Source organism: Phoenix dactylifera, chromosome 2 (genome assembly GCF_051530095.1).
Source record: "Phoenix dactylifera cultivar Ajwa chromosome 2, Ajwa_hap1_PhDact_Kaust_v1.1, whole genome shotgun sequence".
Classification (NCBI taxonomy): Eukaryota; Viridiplantae; Streptophyta; class Magnoliopsida; order Arecales; family Arecaceae; genus Phoenix; species Phoenix dactylifera.
The window spans coordinates 49,122,735-49,142,483 of record NC_143191.1 but is presented as its reverse complement, the minus strand read 5'-3'; the positions used below and the strand labels follow the sequence as shown (position 1 = coordinate 49,142,483).

Here is a 19,749-nt window from a genome sequence, read left to right as displayed (position 1 = left end):
TGGGTCGACCTTCTCAGAGATTCCAGAGAACTGATTTTTGAATGACATAGCCTTTGGGTCGACTCATGTTCTATTGGGGTCGACTCAAGATTGGGTCGACTCAAGTTCCATTTGGGTCGACCCTCTCAGGGATTCCAGAGACTTGTTTTCTTGAAGCTTGAAGATGGGGTCGACTCAACTTTCACTTGGGTCGACCCAAGTACTGTTCATCCGTGCTATTTTTGCAGAAGTGTGCCAGATGTTTTCTTGATGTGCCGGGGTCGACTCAATCAAGCTTGGGGTCGACTCAATCTATACTTTGCTGCAACTTAAGGTTAGATTTATCCATATAATCAATGAAATAAACTTTAAACAATTTTGAATATATGTCATGGTGGTGCTACATACTCTAAACAATGAAAATTACTATTATCCATTTAAGAGTACGTTTCACTTGAAACTTTGCCGAACTGGAATTTAGAATTCACTATCCCTTTCCTATCGTAAATTTTATCTCATTATTAATCATTGCATTAATCATCAAAATACCACTATCATCCTCACAAGTCTTGGTTATCTCAAGATTTGGGGATGTCCGGCCCAACTCAAACGACAACAGGCAGACAAGTTAGAGGTTAGGACAATTGGTGCTCGTTTCATTGAATATCCTAAAGAGTCATTAGTATATAATTTTTACATCCCAGAAGACCATAAAGTGTTTGTGAGCCGACATGCCATCTTCTTGAAAAAACAGTTTATCCTTGCTAGGGGCAGTGGGAGGAAAATTGAGCTCGAAGAGAGTCTCTCAAGAGCAACGAGCAATTGAGCCTAGTGAACCTATTCACATTGAGCCAATACATGAAGAACCTCGTCCACTTCGTAGATCCAGTAGGATCTCCCATTCTCCTGAAAGATACTTAGGTATGCTTACAGAGGACATAGAGGAAGAGTTCCTCATGGGAGAAAGAGATCATAGTAATGATCCCAAGACCTACAACGAAGCGATGTTAGACATCGACTCCGAGAAACGGATGGATGCAATGAAGTCAGAGATAGACTCCATGCATTCCAACCAAGTATGGACCTTAGTAGATCCACCTGAAGATATTATACCTATTGGGTGTAAATGGATCTACAAAAGAAGAATGGGTTCCGATGGCAAGGTAGAGACCTATAAGGCAAGGTTGGTGGCAAAATATTATAGTCAGTGCGAAGGCATTGACTATCAGGATACCTTTTCACCGGTAGCCATGCTGAAGTCCATTCGAACGTCGCTTGCCATTGCAGCTTATCATGATTATGAGATATGGCAGATGGATGTGAAAACTGCATTCCTTAATGGATATCTTGAGGAAAATATCTATATGGAACAGGCTCAGGGTTTCACTTCCAGTGATGGTGATCACAAGATCTGCATGTTGCAAAGATCCATTTATGGACTCAAGCAAGCATCTTGGAGTTGGAACACTCGTTTCGATGATGTGATCAAACCATTTGATTTCATCAAGAACGAAGAGGAACCATGTGTGTGCAAAAAGGTCAGTGGGAGGGCTATAGTATTCCTCGTATTGTACGTGGATGATATACTCCTGATTGGGAATGATATTCCCATGCTCACATCGGTCAAGTTATGGTTGTCTAAGAAGTTCTCCATGAAAGACCTAGGTGAAGCATCTTATATTTTGGAGATTAAGGTCTATAGTTATAGATCTAAGAGGATGCTTGGCCTATCACAAAAAATGTACATAGAGGAAGTGCTGAAGAGGTTCAGCATGGAAAACTCTAAAAGGGGATTGTTACCCTTAAGGCATGGGATAAATCTCTCCAAGAAGATGTGTCCAAAAACATCTGAAGAGATTCAACGCATGAGTAGGATCCCTTATGCATCGGCAATAGGGAGCCTCATGTATGCCATGCTAGGTACTCGACCTGATATAGCACATGCTGTGAGTGTCACGAGCATATATCAGTCGAATCCAGGCGAGGAGCACTGGATAGCTGTGAAAAATATCCTTAAGTACTTGAGAAGGACTAAGGATATGTTTTTGGTCTTTGGGGGAGGCACAAAGTTAAAGGTAGAAGGATATACTGATTCAGACTTAATGACTGATCCTGATGATAGAAAGTCTACATCAAGATATGTATTCTTATGCAATAGAGGATCGGCAAATTAGAAGAGTTCCAAGCAACTGATTATTGTAGATTCTACCATGGAAGCAGAGTATATTGCTGCGACGGATGCTGCAAAGGAAGCATTCTGGTACAAAAAGTTTGTCGAAGAGCTAGGAGTCATGTCATCAGATGTCATAACACTTTTCTGCGACAACAACAGCGCCATAGTACTAGCTAAGGAGCCAAGGTCTCACCAGAAGTCCAAGCACACAGAGCGGCGATTTCATCTAATTCGCGACTACCTCGAAAAGAAGTATGTAGAGGTGCAGAGAGTAGACTCCACTGATAACGTGGCCGACCCATTCACTAAGCAGTTGAGTCAGAAGAAATTAGAAGTCCATCTTAAAAAATTGGGACTTAAATATATGTCTGATTGGCTTTAGTGCAAGTGAGAGATTGTTAGAAGTATGCCCTAAAAGCCAACGTGACTGACATAAATTTGTAATCTGGGGCATAAATTTGTAATTTGACACTTATTAGTAAATAAGATTGGGCAATTTGTTTTTTCATTCATGTTTGTATGTGTCCATGAATCGTCCAAGAAATTAATAGATGATGACACATATTCTCAAGAAGTTGAGAATTTGAGGCATGTGTCATTAGGGATTAATTTCTAAATGCTCCTGATGGATGGATCCATCACGAGGGACGGAGATCGATCCGCTGAGATTAGTGCACAGATCACTTAGTCAGATGGACGAGTCTTTAGTCCACGGTGTAGAGACACTGGAATGATTATGCGAGTACTTGTTAGAGAATAAGGTACTGAGCGTGACCAAAGATAGTAGTCACATGGATGTCTATCCACTCGTCAGTGACTACTTATGCTGCAGTTGTATGACTGGTCCTTTAACCTGCGATGCCTCAGCTATTCACTGTGAGGTTGCTGTAGTTTGATGAGGATGTGAACTTGGGCCCTAGCCATTCGGATCGTTGTAGTGCGGATTGGCTATAGTAGGTTCATTTTGGAATAGGGTTGCATCTAGATGGGATCTATCGATCTTGATAGATTAGGAGTGATCCTATGTGATTTATGAGACTAAGTTCGATAAATTTCTGGCCAGGTATTTTGGAAAAAGAGTTTTCTATATCTCGAACTAGAAGTCGTATAAATTTGACATATGACGGACGATGGGGTTTGACGAGATATTCATAACCTCCGTCACGTCGGGATCCATGATAGAGGGACTGTATCATACGCTAACTGCACCTAAAGGTTCAGACATTCCATTCTGCTGGGTTGCCACCACATACTGCTAGGTGTCACTAGTGGATTGTGAGACTCGAAGGCATTCACTTGGTGATCAGTGAACCCTGAGAGTAGAACTGAAATCATTTCAGTCCACTGAAAGGAGTTTCAGTGATATTGAGATGGAGATCTCAATATGTCTCACTACCAGTCAGAATAGAACCTACGGGGTCACACACATAGAGGATTTAATTAGTCAGACTATCATAATTGTGATTTAGAATCTCAATTGAAGTCAATTATCAATATGATTGGTGCTTGAATTAACCCACTAAGTGCTAGTGAGTTAATGAAAGAAGAATTAAGTGGAATTGATTGCAATTGGGCTGATTTAATGAGGCAAATCAAATTGGGTTCGACCCAAATTGATTTGGGTTCATGATTGGGTCAATTTGATTAAACCAAGATTTGTGCGGATTTTAAAGACCACATGTCGTCGTAGGATGAATATGACTTAAGTCATGTTCACACTATACGGACTTTAAAGTCCACATGGCGCTGTAGGATGCATGCTCTCAAATCAATTAATTCTCCTAATGAGATTAGGAATCCTAATGTGATTAGAAAATTAATCAATTGATTCAGTGGACACATGTCATGCATCTATGAGCACAAGGATTGGACACTTGGCATTAATCCAAGGGTGGGTAATAGTCCCATACTCCTAATAAGATTAGGAGAAGCCCTAAACCCAATCTATAAAAGGGGAGGCATGTGCATTGAATTAATAATCCTAGACCCCCACGCCTCCTCTCTCCTTCTCTTCTTCCTTCTTTCTCTACGGCAGCAAGGGGACCTCATCTTCCTCTTCATCCACGGGAGCAAGGCAAGGAAGATCCACGCTTAAAACTTCATCCCACATCTTCCTCCATTGCGAGCAAGGTTGAAGAAGAAAGCGTTCTTCTTCAAAGAGGATGTTGCAGAATTTCTTTTCTATCTCTTTTGATAGTCATGAGAGGTCTTTGTAAGGAGCTAGCACTCCGGTAAGATCTTATCTCAGATGATTAGATCCTCGTGTGGATACCTGAGAGGCCGGACACGTGTACGGCTTAACCAGGAACCTAGAAAGATCATTAGGCTGCGGTGTTGTATACCTGCAGAATTTTTGAAGATGAGATCTTCAAATTTATATCTTCGGATTTTTGTTTCAGTTTTATGAATATTAATCAACCCTCCTCTAATCCTAATCTCCCTCCCTCTCGAGTTCAAGGATCTTCTGGATTTGGATCCAGAAAAATTTTTGAACTCTACGATTCGAGGCGCGTTCATACGATGAACGACGTCCCGTTCAAATTTTACTGCGAACGTCGCATCGAACGAGGTGTAACTCAGTAGGGGGCTGCCATGCGGGTGAGGTTTCCTCTCCCCCCTCCTAATTTTCACAAAAAAAAAACAAACACCGCAGGAGAAGACAAAATAATAATAATTCGGACTCCAGAGTAATTGTTGCCGGTGGTTGCCTGATATCTCGATGCCTGAGACTAAGCTGGGAGTGGTATAGATTGGGCTGGGCTATATCCGGCATGTGTTATGGGCCAGAACAGTTACGCTGGAGAGTGACTCGGCTACAGTTATCGGCTAGATCTAAGGATGCACAGGCGTTGTACGGGTGTCACCTCCTGCTCTAAAATATTTGGATCATGGTCAGCAGTGGTATGGTTTTTTAGGACATACATGTATATAAAGAGGCTAATAAGGCCGCGGATTGGGTGATCTCATATGTGGCTAATTACTTTAGAGATGTCTTATGGTCAGAAAGAGGGAGTTGTCGAGAACCCTCAAAAATATATTATTTTTTATTTTTTTATCCTTCCTAGTACCGTCTTTAGAAAAAAAAAACCATTTCGATCAGTGTAACAGAAGAGCGCTGATATGGTGCCACGTGCAGGAGCGGCCCAATGTATTTGGGGGCCTAAGGCCATTTTGTCTTTGAGGCCTTCTCTACAGTGGGCCGCCCTAAGGCGAATTCACAGGGGGCCTTTTTTTCCATTTTGTCTTTGAGGCATTTCCTGCGGTGGGCCTTTTTTGGGCCGGAGCCTTAGGCGACTGCCTCAGTTGCCTAAGGGTTGGGCCGGCCCTGGCCACGTGGCCATCCGTCAGACGGTTGCTTTCTGAAATCATGGAACACGAGGCTCGCTTCTCGAACCATCTGTCGAACTAACTATTCCGGCACTCCGGCCGCCAACTTTCCATCAATTTATTCACACGAGTAAACCTCCACCATTCATTCGGTGGAGCCGTCAAAATCGTCCGTCCGATGGGCTAATTCAAAAGAAACACGTAACCCCTCTGGCCACTCTAGGACCACAGTTTCCAGCTAGACGTCAAACGCCAAAATTCTATGAAACTTTAAAATAACATGAGAACCGCTGCGACCGAAACGCCTTTCCCTTGTAATTATTAGTTCTCCGTCTTCTCCTCGTAATAAGCAGTGGTTATGGACTAAGAATGATATTTCGGGACCAAGCCTCGTGATGAAAGCATTAGAGCTGCAATATTTCACGCAAGCATCAATATTTGCATTCAAACATTGTACTCCTGCTTTATTTGCATTAATATTTGTCCGTGGATACATCTTCATCCACAAAATTCTGCATGAATACAAAAATGAACATGGTATAGAGTGAGGATCTTTTTTTGTTAACTCTTCACGCATGGTCATCCGTGATTAATGATAGGAGCAATGTCCCTAATAGGGCTGCAAATGGGTCGGGTCGGGTCGGGTCCTGAGTGACCCCGACCCGACCCGGTTTTTTGTTCGGGTCCTAATTTTGGACCCAGACCCGACCCGGTTGAAATTCGGGTCGGGTCGGGTCGGGTCGATGCCGACCCCGTCGGGTCATTCGGGTCGGGTCGGATCCGGATCCGATCGGGTCCGGGTTTGGGTCCGGTCGGGTCCATGAGATGAACAAGTTTTAACCCCAGAGCAAGCAAAGTTAAACAATTGTTTTCTGCAAGCCAAGCCTATTCACACATGCAACCAATACGGAGCAGTAGAAAAAAGCAAACATTAGATGGGGGATGCTATGCATTGCCAATATCTTGCACTAGCCATATCCAAGCTCCTGATGTAGACAGTATCTTTATTAACAATGACAAAATCTGAATTGTAAATTGTCTTAGCATCCTAATAATTCATTTGTTGAGGTCTAGTAGTTGAACAACATAATTCTTTGCCAGTTTACCAGAACAATGTATATACCGGGATTGACATTTCTGACAATCACCAACACCGAACTTAGACAATAGTTCGTGTATTGGCACCCGAATACAGAAACACTAAATAAACTAAGGCACAATTAAAACACAGACCGGATAATTTCTAAATGGTACATTCAACATAACTTCAACGAATGCATTCACATCATCAGCAGGCACATCAAACACCGCTCCCACTCCATCAGCGGTAAGAGAAAGGCCCTTCACCCCGCCAATATTTTCATTAGGCAAGACTCTTCTCAAGATACTAAAAGCAAACCTGAGGTTGATATCAGAGAAACCAGAATCAGATAAGGATCACTATAAGACTAATTTTCTGGAAAAATGATTATGGGTCCACCATTCAATACAGAATGTCATCATGCCCTTTGTTAACGAGCAATTGATGTTTTTAGCAAGCATGGCAAAGAATGTTGTGTATTTTTTTCGAATGGTTATTTTAGAAAAAAAGTAAACTGCAATTGGTGGGAATCAAGTTCTATACTTACGCTGGTGAGTCGATTGTCTTTCCTGCCTGAAGAAGTAGGGTTACATAGTTCTCAATAGAAGAGAGCAGGGATCTTTGTTTTATGTCAGTGTATCCCTGCAAAAGGAAAAGGAACTTATCATAATGGTTGGAGGATTTTTAGCAATATTAAGAGCTCCGGAGAGAATAACAGTATTTCTTACTGCAGCCTTTGCCAGTGCTTTTGCAAGTAAATCCACAGCTGATAAACCAGAGGAACTCAAAAGTTGCTCTGCTTGTGACTGAAAAACTGGAATCACGCTGCATTATAAACCAAAATTTACGCACTGAGCTAACAATCAACATATATTTATTAAAGGCAATTCTACTTTTTCAAGTAACAGAAGCATTACCTATCAGAGATGTTTGAGATAGCTTTAGCCGCATCAGATCCAGCAGATTCAGCAACATCAGCAGGTTGCGGAGGAGAGATGTGCTCAAATTTGACACCTGATTCTCTTTCTAATCTAGAAATGCTATATGAATATCTGGGCTCGTATAGCAATATAGCAACTCCAGTATTGCCTGAGAGTAACTTCGATTTGTTAGCAACTCATCAAACTCCAAAATCATTATTGAAATCAAAAGTGATAAAATACCAGCCCTCCCAGTTCGCCCTGAACGATGGATGTAGGCTTCAACATCACGTGGGGGCTCACACTGAGAAATGTAAACATAGTTATTACCACCCAAATAATTAATAAACCAACCTTTTATTATGAAGTCTGAAACTTATAGATCAATAACTAACATGACACAGTCCAGGATTTACATGAATACCTGAATAATCAATTGCACATCCTGGATGTCTAAGCCACGTGCAGCCACATTTGTGGCCACCAAAACCAAAAACCTGCCTGACCTAAATCCAACAAGTATGACCTGCATAAAATCAACTCCTACAAATTATAAAGGATTATATTGCTGAAAAGTCACTGAGGCAGGTGGTAAAATTTATTAGGTGCCTCATGTGCATTCAGCGTAATTCCAGGTGAAGCATAATTTTAATATCATCATTACTACTTACTTCCCGTTGAGCTTGCACTATATCTCCATGCAAAGCCCTCGACCCAGGTAATGATCCAGCAAGTTCAGATGCAGATTCTTTTGTCTCAGTAAAAATAATGGTACGGCCTCCACTGAACAAGGAAATTTTGACATAGAAAACATTTAGAAAATTTAGTGCAGAAAAGGAAAACAATAAAAATAAGACCGATAAAAGCTACAAACCGGCTATAACAGTGAATAATATCTGGAAAGAGATTGATGGTTAGTGCTTTCAAATACCTCAACTTTCCACTGGGAAAGAGATGCTCGCAGGGCAGAAGCAAAGACATTTGCATTCCAAGGCAATCTCTCTGATTCGATGATGATTCCTCCATACTCATCTTCATAAGCATCCAAAACCTGGAAATACAGGGGGGGCAAAATCTGGTGACTGAGACAATGTGTTAGTGGTGTCAATGTGTCATCAATCATCCTAGTAAAATGAAAAAACTAGGGTTCATTAAAAACTAGACCTGCATGAAGAATAGCAAAGAAGGAGAGTGCTCAAAAAGAAACAATATTTAAAAGAGCTGACGAAGAGCTGACATAGTACAAAAAGGGAAAGCAGAAGATATTCATGTAGAAGGATGAAGCTCAAAAGTTGAACCAATTTTTCACAGAATTTTTCTAAGCAAAATTCAACCCCATATGACAATCCAAAAAGGATGCATCATAGCATCAACATCATATTCAGTGAATTTTAGAATTACATAACTAAGAACATGTATAATGAACCACAATTTTCTTCATCCATTCGACCACAGCTAAAGGATCACCCGCACGGCAGAAACAATCAAGAACATCAGTTAAGATAGATTACCACCATCCTGCATAACTCAAAGAAGCAACGTGAGATGATGCAAATTAGAGAATTCAAATGTCAACATAATAATGAAGATGATTGTTACTACTTACCAGCATAAGCTAATCATCGGTATTAATATCAACAACAGTTTCGTAATCTTCAACCTTGTATTTTGTATGAGGAGGTGGAATATCTACAAATGAAAAAAATACGAAATTAAAAATCTCAAAGTTTCTAAGCACTAGTACAGCTGGTACATGATAAAATTTATGAATGTTGTAAAAATTGAACCTGCAAGATGAGGCAAGCTATCTCGAAGCCAATCTTGTGCGCATATCAATACCTCAACCGTATTCGGAGATAGACTGCTACGAAAATCATCCAAAACCCTGCCAGCAGTGCTGAAGGCAGACTCAGATGCAACGGTAGAAACGGGAATTGCCAAGATATCACGTACCATCCTAGACAATATTGGATATTTAGATTCATTGAATTTCCAATACTGTAGAATGTCAAAATTTTGATCTTCTAATGGATGAACCTGCTCCAAAAAATTAAATAGCAAGTCATTTTTATTAGAATTATTGACTAATAATTTAATGTAAGCATCCAAATTAGAGATCGTAAAATACCTTCTCTTCCAAATAGGTCTCTAATTCTGACTTCGATGGTTGGGTAACTTGTACTCCGTGGATGAATTCTTTATAGCCATGCATAAAACGATTCTCATGTCTTCCACCTTGGGATGTAGACACCCTCTCATCCACTTGAACAAGAGAGACATTTGTGCCATATAAAATTGCATAATTATCATAAAAAGTTTGAAGAACTTCACGCACTTTGTTGATCTCAAATGAAGCACGATCACCATTACCATGGATTGTCTGAAAGCAATAAATAATAAGATTCATCTTATGTCTTGGATCAAGAACAACCCCTACAGCAAGAATGTGAGAGCATTCCTTCCAATACTTGTCAAATTTTTCTTGCATCTTTAAAGCCATCATCATCACAACTGCATTCTGACTTCTAGATTCTTCAATCAAGAGCATATTGATTCTCCAAATTTCATAGAAATACAAATTTGCAGTTGGATTTTTTGTTTGTGAAAAAACTTCAGTTATAAGATGAAAAACCTTTAAGAAGTTACAAATAATAATGCCTTGAGACCAATCTTCCTCAGTTGGCGCATTATCAAAATTAGGATCCCGGGCCACAAGTCGCATAAATACATCCTTGAATTCTATAGCATCATTTAACATGAGATATGTAGAATTCCAACGAGTAGGTACATCTATGCATATCCTTTTCTTACCATTCATCTTGAACTGTTTCACAATTCCCATAAACAATTCCAACCTTCCTTGAGATGATTTTATATATTTAACAGCCTCACGGATCCTATGAATAGCACCCTCCACTACCTTCAACCCATCCTTCACAATCAAATTAAGAATATGTGCACAACAACGCACATGAAAGAATTTACCATCCAAAAGTAAATCTTTTCTAAATTGTTTTTGAAGTTCTGTTGCTACAACTGTATTTGCTGACAAATTATCAAGAGTGATTGAACCCAACCTTTTCTCAATATTCCAAGATAAAATACAGTTAGCTATAGCATCATTAATGACTAAGCCTGTGTGTGGTGAAGGAACCAACTTAAAATTGATAATATGCTTTTTCAGTTTCCAATCATTAGTGATGTAATGTGCAGTCAGACACATATATCCCAATGTTTGATTTGATGTCCACATGTCCGATGTTAAGCTGATTCTTCCACAGTTCGTCTTGAACAAATCTTCAAGTCTTCGTTTTTCCTTTTCATAAGTTTTAAAGCAATCAGAAGACAATGTTGTCCTTGAAACAATATGAAATTCTGGTCTAAGGTTCCTAATAAACATCTGAAAGGCTGGATGTTCAACTGTTGTAAATGGCATCTCTTGTAGAATTACCATCCTTGCAAGGTCCTCACGACTTCTTTCCTGATCAAATGAATAGGGAACTAATTCGTTCAACGGAACACCATCTTTCGAAGTCACAGTGCCTATTAATATTTTCTGTTTCTTATCATGAAATTTTTTTGCCTTACAAATATTTGTATGCTTGTGAAGATGACTTGTCCCATTTTTTGGATCAGCTGAAAAAATAAAACGACAATAATTACATTTAGCCTTGTCCTTTTGGTTTTGTACCTCACAATAGTGATTCCATATCTCCGATCTCTTTCTTTTGTTCGTTTTAGAGCTATCTGTATTAGAAGGCTCTATAGCTTGAGAACTACCACAACGAAGTACACTTGAAACTTCAGCCATATTTTCATTGCTATCCATCGTAGACATTAACCTATTTTGCATAGAAATCAATAAAAATGTATGAGCATAAAATGCAACTTTATAGATGCATATAATCTAACCTTTATAATGTCTATCATGTTATTGCATGCATAAAAAAATCATGATCAGTTTATTTACAAAATTTAAGCTATGAACAACATTTCAGTATTCCTAAAAGCTGAAGTAAATGCCATGTCATGTAGTTAACTATTCAAAATTACTGACAAAGTGACACTACAGACTTCATATAACTAAAGCGTACTTCATATAACTAAAGCATCTTTTAAATAGTTATAAAATGGAGGTAAATATGATTACTAAAGCACTAAGAAACTTAAAATATAGTGCACATAAAAATGAAGACCAGGTGAGAACCAAAATGATATTCGGCCAGCCCATGCAGTAACAGACTAACAGTCATCCTGATTCTTTCAATTAAATCAATAAATCATTATCTTTCCTCAAAGATACTCGTACTGTTTTCTTGAGATAATCCCATATTCAGCGCTGCTGCACTGTTCGGTCCCAAGTCCCAACATCAAGTCCAGCCTCGTTGCCCTGTTACAAGACAAGCCCCCCTCGCCGGAACCTCCTCCCGGCCTATGCTAAAAAAAATACATAGGAGGGACATACCTTGGGACGACGAAGAATGGGGAGAGGGAGATCCGCGGAATGGGGAGCCGGAAGTCGGGAGATCTAGGGCACCGCCGCACCGGGCACAGAAGCTGTCTTCTCTTCTCCGCCGCCGCAGCTCAAGATCTACTTATCCATTATCATAATAGAACAAGAATAGCATTAGCAAAATATTTTGGAAACGATTTGCAAGATATCAGGATGAAAAATATAGAGGACAAAGGCGACTAGCACCTGGTACAGGCGTACAGCAAGGTTCTTGGGACACTGAAGAATGGGGAGAGGCCAAGGGGGAGATCCGCGGACTGGAGACTGGAGAGCCGGAAGTCGGGCACGGCCACACGGAAGCGGTCTACTCTTCTCCGCCGCCGCAGCTCAAGATCTAGGGCACGGGGCACCTGGGCACGATCGCACGGGATCGAAAAAGAGAGGAAGGCGCTCAAGATCCAGGGCACCTGGGCTGCTGGGCAGTGGGCACGGCCGCACGGGATCGAAAAGGAGAGGAAGGCTGGAAGGCGATCGAGATCTAGGGCACAGCCGTCGGCCACACGGAAATACGGGATCGAAAAGAGAGGAAGGCCGAAGGGATTTAGGGATTTAGCTTTAAGCCTTCATATAGTAACGGGTCGGGTCGGGTCCCGGATCAAGATTGGGTGGACCCGACCCGACCCGAAAAATAGATCGGGTCTAAATTTAGGACCCGACCCGGCCCCGCGGGTCCTAAAATTCGGGTCGGGTCGGGTCTAAAGCGGGTCGGGTCGGGTCGGGTCCCGGGTCGACCCGACCCATTTGCAGCCTTAATCGAGATCTAGGGCACAGCCGTCGGCCACACGGAAATACGGGATCGAAAAGAGAGGAAGGCCGAAGGGATTTAGGGATTTAGCTTTAAGCCTTCATATAGTAACGGGTCGGGTCGGGTCCCGGATCAAGATTGGGTGGACCCGACCCGACCCGAAAAATAGATCGGGTCTAAATTTAGGACCCGACCCGGCCCCGCGGGTCCTAAAATTCGGGTCGGGTCGGGTCTAAAGCGGGTCGGGTCGGGTCGGGTCCCGGGTCGACCCGACCCATTTGCAGCCTTAGTCCCTAATGTATGATTTGCGTAGAATCAATCCCCGCGGTGTCGCCACATTGCCGATGTTAAACTATCGTTCAACAGTCATTGACTGTACCTCGTAAAACTTTCATTATTGCTCGACCGGTAGGTGAAGGTCAGTCAATTTTATTGGAACAAATTACAAAAACTTTTCTAAAATTTACATTCATACATTTGTATGCTGCAGTTTGTAAAACCCATACGTACAATCAGTTAAATTAACAAAAATTAGTAAAACCATCTACTTCTTACTTTACCAGAGAGAAGGGTGCACATTTTTTATATATATATATTTAGATAGTTGTTATATCATTTAAAACTATTTTATTTTTTTATGTAATATTTGGATCTTATTTAAGATTAACGATTTAACTATTATTTTATTAAATTAAAATTAAAATATAGGATAAAAATAAAATTTAAAAAAATAATTTTTAGAAAATTTTTATAATTTACTCTTTTGTACCGCATCAATCTCAAATTATCGTGTTAGCTCAATAAAGTCGATTAGTGGTAATTTTTTTTCAAAAAATTTCTATCATATTGGTGAGCAAAAGCTGGGAGAAACGTCAAAACCAGAATGCGTTTCCCATGTAATTTTATTTTCCCCTTTCGAAGGGCAACCATTTTCCAATCAATTCTCGTTTGGTTCGTGGAAAGTATTTTTCCTCGTAGGAATATGATTCTTGGAAAACAGATTACTAGGAAGAGAATGCCTATGAAAGTACTTTTGGCATGTTTGGTTAACAATGAGAAAGTAATAAATTTCTAAAGTGCTCATATTTGGTTGATCATCCATTTTTCTGTAAAAGTTATGTATAATTTTTATTATGTTCTTAATAAAATTAGGTATTTAATGTCTCTTTAATGCTTCTTTAATGCTGAAGAATTTTTTTGAAAAAAAATAAAAATGAAGTGATTTACGTTTTATGGAAGAGTAACTTTTTTATATTTTTTATTAAAAAAACTTTCATATGAAATAAGAAAATTATATTTTAATAAAAATATAATTTTTCGTTTCTCTTATTTAAAAATACTAAATAAATAAGAGATATCTGTTACTTTTTCTGGTGACCATACTTTCCTCTCTTCTTTTCGTGAACCAAACGAGCCTTATGTCATCACTTATGTCATCAGCCATGCTCCCCTTTCTATATAATGCTGGTCGCCTCCAAGCCTTTAGCGATACTTGAAGACCAGAAGCCCCTCTTCCCTTCCTCCGCTTACTCCGAATCTTTTCGTACTCTCTTTCTCTCGTTCCTTCCTTTCCCCATTGTTTCCATCACACTCTCTCTCTGCCGGGGTCGCCGAGGAAACGAAAAGAAATGGGGTCGGTGACGGAGGAGAACGGAGTGAAGGCATCGCCGGAAACGCAGCACCCCCGGAAGGCCTTCGGGTGGGCGGCCAGGGATAACTCCGGCGTCCTCTCTCCCTTCTCCTTCTCTCGAAGGTACCATTCTTTTTCTCTTCCGTCTCCTCTTCTTTAAGAACGCATGAGCTAAAGCTTAGAATCCTAGCTCCTTTTTGTTTCTTCTTTGTTATTTTAGTTTATTTTCTTAATGTTATAGAAAACCTTATGGGATTCTTTCTTTCTTTCTCCCTCTCAAGTATTCCTGGCGTCATTTCTTTAGATTTGCATCGATTTTGTTCTTTCTACCGATTTTTCTATTATTTTATTTGTGTCCCAGGATAGATGGTACGAGATTCTTTCTTTATATTATTTATGTTATTCTAGACAATTTTATTGATATCGTTTTTAAGGTGGAAAATAATGGAAATATTCTTAAAATAAAGCAAAGCTTGGAGAAAAAGATTTATTGGGGCTCCTTTGTTCTTCTTATTCTTTAATATTTTCATATTTATATTTTTTATATTTCTTTTTCGAATTTTCGTGGGAGTTGAGGCCCAAAGAGAGTTCGCTAGATAGTTTTGGTCGCTTCTTGTACCTTTTTGGACGAAAAGAGACGGACCTCTCGTGGGATACCCGGTTTTCGTTGTTTATTTGAGGTCAAAATGCCAACTTTGCCCTTATTGCGAAAGTAGCCCAGCATCCATGGACAGCGGAGGAAAATAAAAAACTGTTGCGTTATTTTTATTTATTTATTTTTACTAGAACGGAAGTTTACCGATATTTAATAAAATTAGAAAACAACAAGTCTCGAAATGTCCAAAACAACTATCATCTCCGGCTCACCAGATAGTTTGAAATGGTAGGATATACAAAGCCATCCAGTCTGCGGTCCCGTTAGGCTCCGTTAAGCTCTTTGAGTAATATTTATTATTTTATTATTTTTATTTTTTGAATAGAAAAACTTTTCTCATGTTTACCTGATTTGCACATGGATCCCTTGTCTGAAAAAATTGCAATCAAATCCCTTGCCATCCCTCCGGCAGACACTGGAAAGATCTAAAGTAAAAGCATGGTGGGGGCCACGAATGCGACGAAGGTGGTTGCAACTCATAACAATTGTGAAATAATAATTGAATAACCAAAAAGGAAGTTACCTTTTTCCCTTTCAAATAATAATTATTGCAATTACTTAGATCATAGAACCATATTTATTATGATATAAATTTAAAATATTATTGTTTCTTTTGATGCTGAAGGAGGGCACGTATCATTTGGGAGCACTAAGCTGCACTCATATAAGTAAATCATCAATAAACTAAATTATTATATATATATATATTTAAGTGCTAACAATATTTCTCAGAAAGCTGATGCTGAACAGAAAGATAACTGGATGTTGGAATGCATCAATGTCTTTTGTGGGAGAATTGCAATTTCTTTCCCTTAACTATTCTTTGTTATTAGAAACTTGAATTGCCATTATTGATTTTAACGATGAATGAGACCAGTGTTAATTTAGATATATGGCTATACTTTTTTCTATTTATAAATTTGGTCATTTATTTAAAGGATAAAAGGAAAGAAACCAAAGAGCTTTCAATGAAGGTTAAGTTTGCTGTTAATAAGATCAATCAGAAAATGCTGACATGAAGGGAGAAAGGTTGATGCTAATAGTTAGATTATCCATTGAAAGTTAAAACTGCCCTTCTCTTTGGCTACTCAGCGAGAGGAATCTTTATTGTAGAACGGTGGAGCAACCTCCCACCATTGTTTGTTGAGAAGTCATTATCCCTTCTCCTTTTACATGAGAGCAGCAATAATTTCTTGATGGATATATATTTTGATTCCTTTGTCATCTTGAAATCTAGAAATACTGCATAATGACTCCCACATCTATTTCCTGGCTGTTATGGTTGGGACATCTATTTAAGATTCCTTTGTTGGTGTTACACCCAGTTTATAAACCTCTTTTCAACCTACTCCTCGACCTGCCCGCTTGTTATGTTTATGACCAAGGTCTGAGGTCTATTTGGACCTGATTTTATCTTTTCCTTGTTGGCTCTTTTCTTGTGAACAAGCTTGACCAAAACCTGCACTATTGATCAACAACATAATTTGATCCCAACATAATTTGATTAAATTGCACTGTCCATATCAAGGAGTCAAGTTCGGACGGGACGTCCCGCTGGACACCGAGATGGGGTACCATCTCGTGCGTTGGGACAGAATCGTCCCACCATCGTCTCGGCATCCTGATCGGCACGTCTTGAGATATCCTTTGGAATGGGGCGGAATAATGTCACGTCCCGTTCCACGAGAAAATTGGGATAGCCCTATTTCACGGAATTTAAATCCTTGATCCACACTCTCTTTTATAACAATATGACACCTAAATTTGTTATCTGCATTGACTGCTTGACTGATTCGTCAATAGCCATGTTGGATTCAATCCTTTAGCTGAGAGGGGCCAATGGTACAAGGAGAATTACTCTGTTTCACGTGGTAGCTGCAGTGTTCTGAATGCACCATTAATGCATTCTGTCCTGACTGTATTTAACGTTCAACTACCACATGGATGGCTTCTACTGGTGTTCCTTGTGTTGTCCGTGATCTTTCAGGACCACAGTTCCGCTGTCCCGTTTCTTGGTTCAGTTTGCTAGGTTTCAATACCATAGCCCAGTCGAATAATATATTGTTTGGAACCATGGTACAAAGCAAGAGCTAGCACTGAAGAAAGTGAATGCATGGGTAGTTTGCCTTCTAAAATAAAATTATTAAGGGGAAGTCATCTGATGAAACATGGGTAGTTTGCCTCGTGCTTAGATAACTGGCTAAGCATCTGGATATTGTTGGAATCTAATAATTATGATCTTATATTGTTTTTGTGATTGTCCGTGATTCCTGCGGTAGTTAACTGAAATCCTTTAACATTTCTTGCCTGTGAATAAATGACTAATAGCAGGACAATTTACTGGCCTACAGGAACAATGGAGACGACGATGTCACCATAAAGATACTATACTGTGGGATCTGCCACTCAGACCTTCATAGCATAAAGAATGATTGGACAAATACCATCTACCCGATTGTCCCAGGGTATGTACCTCTGAACACAAACAAACGTTTTTATCCATAATGCAACCTTTCTCTAATACTCATTTAGATGAGTTTAAAGAAAATGGAAAATTCATATTTTGATTATTTTTGCTGAAAAACAGCATTCTCTTTCAATGATACAGTTGCATGCTGTAATTTACTTGTTACTAGCAGGAAGTTTCTATGCATGGTGCTGCGCCCGCTTCAGAATCTTAGGAAAATTGCTCCTACCTGCTTCCTAAACACTTCCAATTCTATTTTTTTTTTTCGAGAGACCTGCTTTTGCGCACCCGCATATGCAACTAAATCTGCTCCCGCACCCAACCCAGTTTCTGGTAACTAAGCTTTACGTGATCTGCTTTCTTTTATTCAATGGTATGATCAGAGTCGATTTTATTTACAATACGACACAATTATTGCATAACTTGTCAGCATTGGAGACTCACCATAGCCATTGCATATCAATGGCCACCAAAAGACTTTTGAATGCTTGCCACATAAAATAGGACCTGGAGTAAAATCTTTTAGCTTTTGCAAAATTTTGTTAGCATAATAAAATCTCTTATATCAATTGCTTATGCATGTGCTAGCTAATAATTATCTCAAGAATCTGGTTGACTGCACCTATAAATGTTAAATGTGGAAATCTGGCCTACAAACTGTGGCAAGTGCTCGTTCGTAATGATGTCATGGTCTGTCATGGTTTTCATCTTACTATTGCTATTGCAATCATGCCTGTGCATGGAGTATCATTGCATTCATCCTTAGGGAAGCAGAAATTTTCAATATTGCTTCACTCTCAACATCATTCACACGAGCACAAAAAAATATTCACCATTGCACAAAGCAACCATTTGATAGACAGCACCCATATACCTGAAAGCACATGAAGATTCACCAAAAAGAAGTAACTTTGCAGGCATGAGATTGTTGGCGCTGTTACTGAAGTGGGGAGCAATGTAAGTAAGTTCAAGGTTGGAGACAAGGTGGGAGTGGGCTGCTTGGTTAATTCTTGCCGTTCCTGTGACGGCTGCAAACAAGGTTTCGAGAACTACTGTCCCAGAATGATACTTACGTACAATTCCATCGACGCTGATGGAACGATGACCTATGGAGGGTACTCTGACATGGTAGTCGTCAACGAGCATTTCGTTGTGCGGATCCCCGACACCATGCCCCTAGACAAGTGTGCCCCACTGCTTTGTGCTGGCATCACTGTATACAGCCCATTGAAGTATTTTGGACTCAATGAGCCAGGGAAGCATCTTGGGGTGGTCGGGCTCGGAGGGCTCGGCCATGTAGCTGTGAAGTTTGCCAAGGCATTTGGAGTGAAGGTCACAGTGATTAGCTCGTCCCCGAGGAAGGAGAAGGAAGCAATTGAACGTTTGGGAGCTGATGCTTTCATGGTCAGCAGCAACCCTGAGCAGATGCAGGTAAAATAGAGCAATTCCAACTACAAAATCCACAGCCACCAACACTTTGTATCTTACTCTTGTATGTTTTCTTGTCCTGTAAGGCTGCCATGGGCACGATGGATGGTATTATCAATACAGTATCTGCGGTCCATTCCCTCATGCCGCTACTCTTTCTGCTGAAGACCCGTGGGAAGATGATCATGGTGGGTGCTCCAGACAAGCCCCTGGAGCTACCAGTTTTCTCTTTGATCATGGGTAAGTAAAGTGGTGTTTCTTAAATGTGCTGTAAGATTGGTGTTTCCTATGTTCTACTTGATGGTGTTTTGATGAAACGAATTGCTGGATCTGCCTATAGGTGGGAAAATTGTGGCGGGCAGTTGCATTGGAGGAATGCAGGATACCCAGGAGATGTTGGACTTTGCTGCAAAGCACAATGTAACAGCAGACATCGAGCTCATTGGTATGGATTACGTGAACAAGGCGATGGAGCGACTTGCCAAGGCAGATGTCAGATATCGATTTGTCATTGATATCGCCAACACCTTGACCGCTGCTTAGATTTGGGGTTGCAACGATAGCTATATCCCATTATTTAGGACTTTCTGGTTGCTATCGTAGTGTTCTTTCCATGTAGTTGGATTGTTGTTGGTCATTCTATCCTATGTTTGCCTGACCACATCATGTCCTTATCATCTGAGATTTTGGGAGAAGCAGCTGTTTGATGGTCGTTGCTTTATAATGTGATGTTCTGTTCTTAGTACATTGAAGATTTAATAATATATGGTGTGTCGCTCAACATATGCCTGATGGATTCCACATGTTCTAACCTGTTATTAGATGTTGAGC

General features: G+C 40.1%; 3 protein-coding genes across 5 annotated transcripts; 1 reads left to right on the top strand and 2 right to left on the bottom strand.

Annotated features, from left to right (window-relative positions):
- Window positions 1–6,454: 6,454 nt before the first annotated feature.
- On the bottom strand, window positions 6,455–8,603 carry LOC149768384 (DEAD-box ATP-dependent RNA helicase 7-like). Its single transcript, XM_089928357.1, has 8 exons — window positions 8,412–8,603; window positions 8,152–8,346; window positions 7,905–8,006; window positions 7,724–7,784; window positions 7,478–7,649; window positions 7,289–7,385; window positions 7,108–7,202; window positions 6,455–6,878 (listed from the first exon to the last, which is right to left on the bottom strand). Exons 1-8 carry the CDS (start codon window positions 8,601–8,603, stop codon window positions 6,689–6,691), a joined length of 1,104 nt encoding a protein of 367 aa, XP_089784483.1. The 3' UTR covers window positions 6,455–6,688.
- A 150-nt stretch (window positions 8,604–8,753) lies between these two features.
- On the bottom strand, window positions 8,754–12,202 carry LOC120105679 (zinc finger BED domain-containing protein RICESLEEPER 2-like). 3 transcript variants are annotated; one of them, XM_089929128.1, is made up of 6 exons: window positions 12,180–12,202; window positions 11,946–12,071; window positions 9,609–11,322; window positions 9,268–9,517; window positions 9,087–9,169; window positions 8,754–8,998 (listed from the first exon to the last, which is right to left on the bottom strand). In XM_089929128.1, exons 3-5 carry the CDS (start codon window positions 11,316–11,318, stop codon window positions 9,096–9,098), a joined length of 2,034 nt encoding a protein of 677 aa, XP_089785254.1. In that variant the 5' UTR covers window positions 11,319–11,322; window positions 11,946–12,071; window positions 12,180–12,202; the 3' UTR covers window positions 8,754–8,998; window positions 9,087–9,095. The 3 variants fall into 3 exon arrangements, with proteins under 3 accessions (XP_089785254.1, XP_089785255.1, XP_089785253.1); XM_089929129.1 differs by lacking the exons at window positions 11,946–12,071; window positions 12,180–12,202 and having other exon boundaries at window positions 9,609–10,961; window positions 11,172–11,384; XM_089929127.1 differs by lacking the exons at window positions 11,946–12,071; window positions 12,180–12,202 and having other exon boundaries at window positions 9,609–11,384.
- Window positions 12,203–14,113: 1,911 nt separating this feature from the next.
- Window positions 14,114–19,699, top strand: LOC120109306 (putative mannitol dehydrogenase). The gene is made up of 5 exons (XM_039123058.3): window positions 14,114–14,491; window positions 17,375–17,488; window positions 18,408–18,921; window positions 19,005–19,158; window positions 19,259–19,699. The coding sequence occupies exons 1-5, from the start codon at window positions 14,367–14,369 to the stop codon at window positions 19,459–19,461; spliced, it is 1,110 nt and encodes a 369-aa protein (XP_038978986.2). The 5' UTR covers window positions 14,114–14,366; the 3' UTR covers window positions 19,462–19,699.
- Window positions 19,700–19,749: the final 50 nt, after the last annotated feature.

Excerpts from the sequence above, each read along its gene's own strand:
- LOC149768384 (XM_089928357.1), bottom strand. The coding sequence starts at position 8,603 with ATGATTGATGACACATTGACACCACTAACACATTGTCTCAGTCACCAG. Across the intron at positions 7,650-7,723 it reads AGGGCGAACTGGGAGGGCTG|GCAATACTGGAGTTGCTATA; the intron begins GTATTTTATCAC and ends AGTTACTCTCAG. Across the intron at positions 6,879-7,107 it reads AAGACAATCGACTCACCAGC|GTTTGCTTTTAGTATCTTGA; the intron begins GTAAGTATAGAA and ends TATCAACCTCAG.
- LOC120105679 (XM_089929127.1), bottom strand. The coding sequence starts at position 11,333 with ATGCAAAATAGGTTAATGTCTACGATGGATAGCAATGAAAATATGGCT. Across the intron at positions 9,518-9,608 it reads AGACCTATTTGGAAGAGAAG|GTTCATCCATTAGAAGATCA; the intron begins GTATTTTACGAT and ends TTTTTGGAGCAG. Across the intron at positions 9,170-9,267 it reads TAGCTTGCCTCATCTTGCAG|ATATTCCACCTCCTCATACA; the intron begins GTTCAATTTTTA and ends TTTCATTTGTAG.
- LOC120109306 (XM_039123058.3), top strand. The coding sequence starts at position 14,367 with ATGGGGTCGGTGACGGAGGAGAACGGAGTGAAGGCATCGCCGGAAACG. Across the intron at positions 14,492-17,374 it reads CCCTTCTCCTTCTCTCGAAG|GAACAATGGAGACGACGATG; the intron begins GTACCATTCTTT and ends ACTGGCCTACAG. Across the intron at positions 18,922-19,004 it reads GCAACCCTGAGCAGATGCAG|GCTGCCATGGGCACGATGGA; the intron begins GTAAAATAGAGC and ends TTGTCCTGTAAG.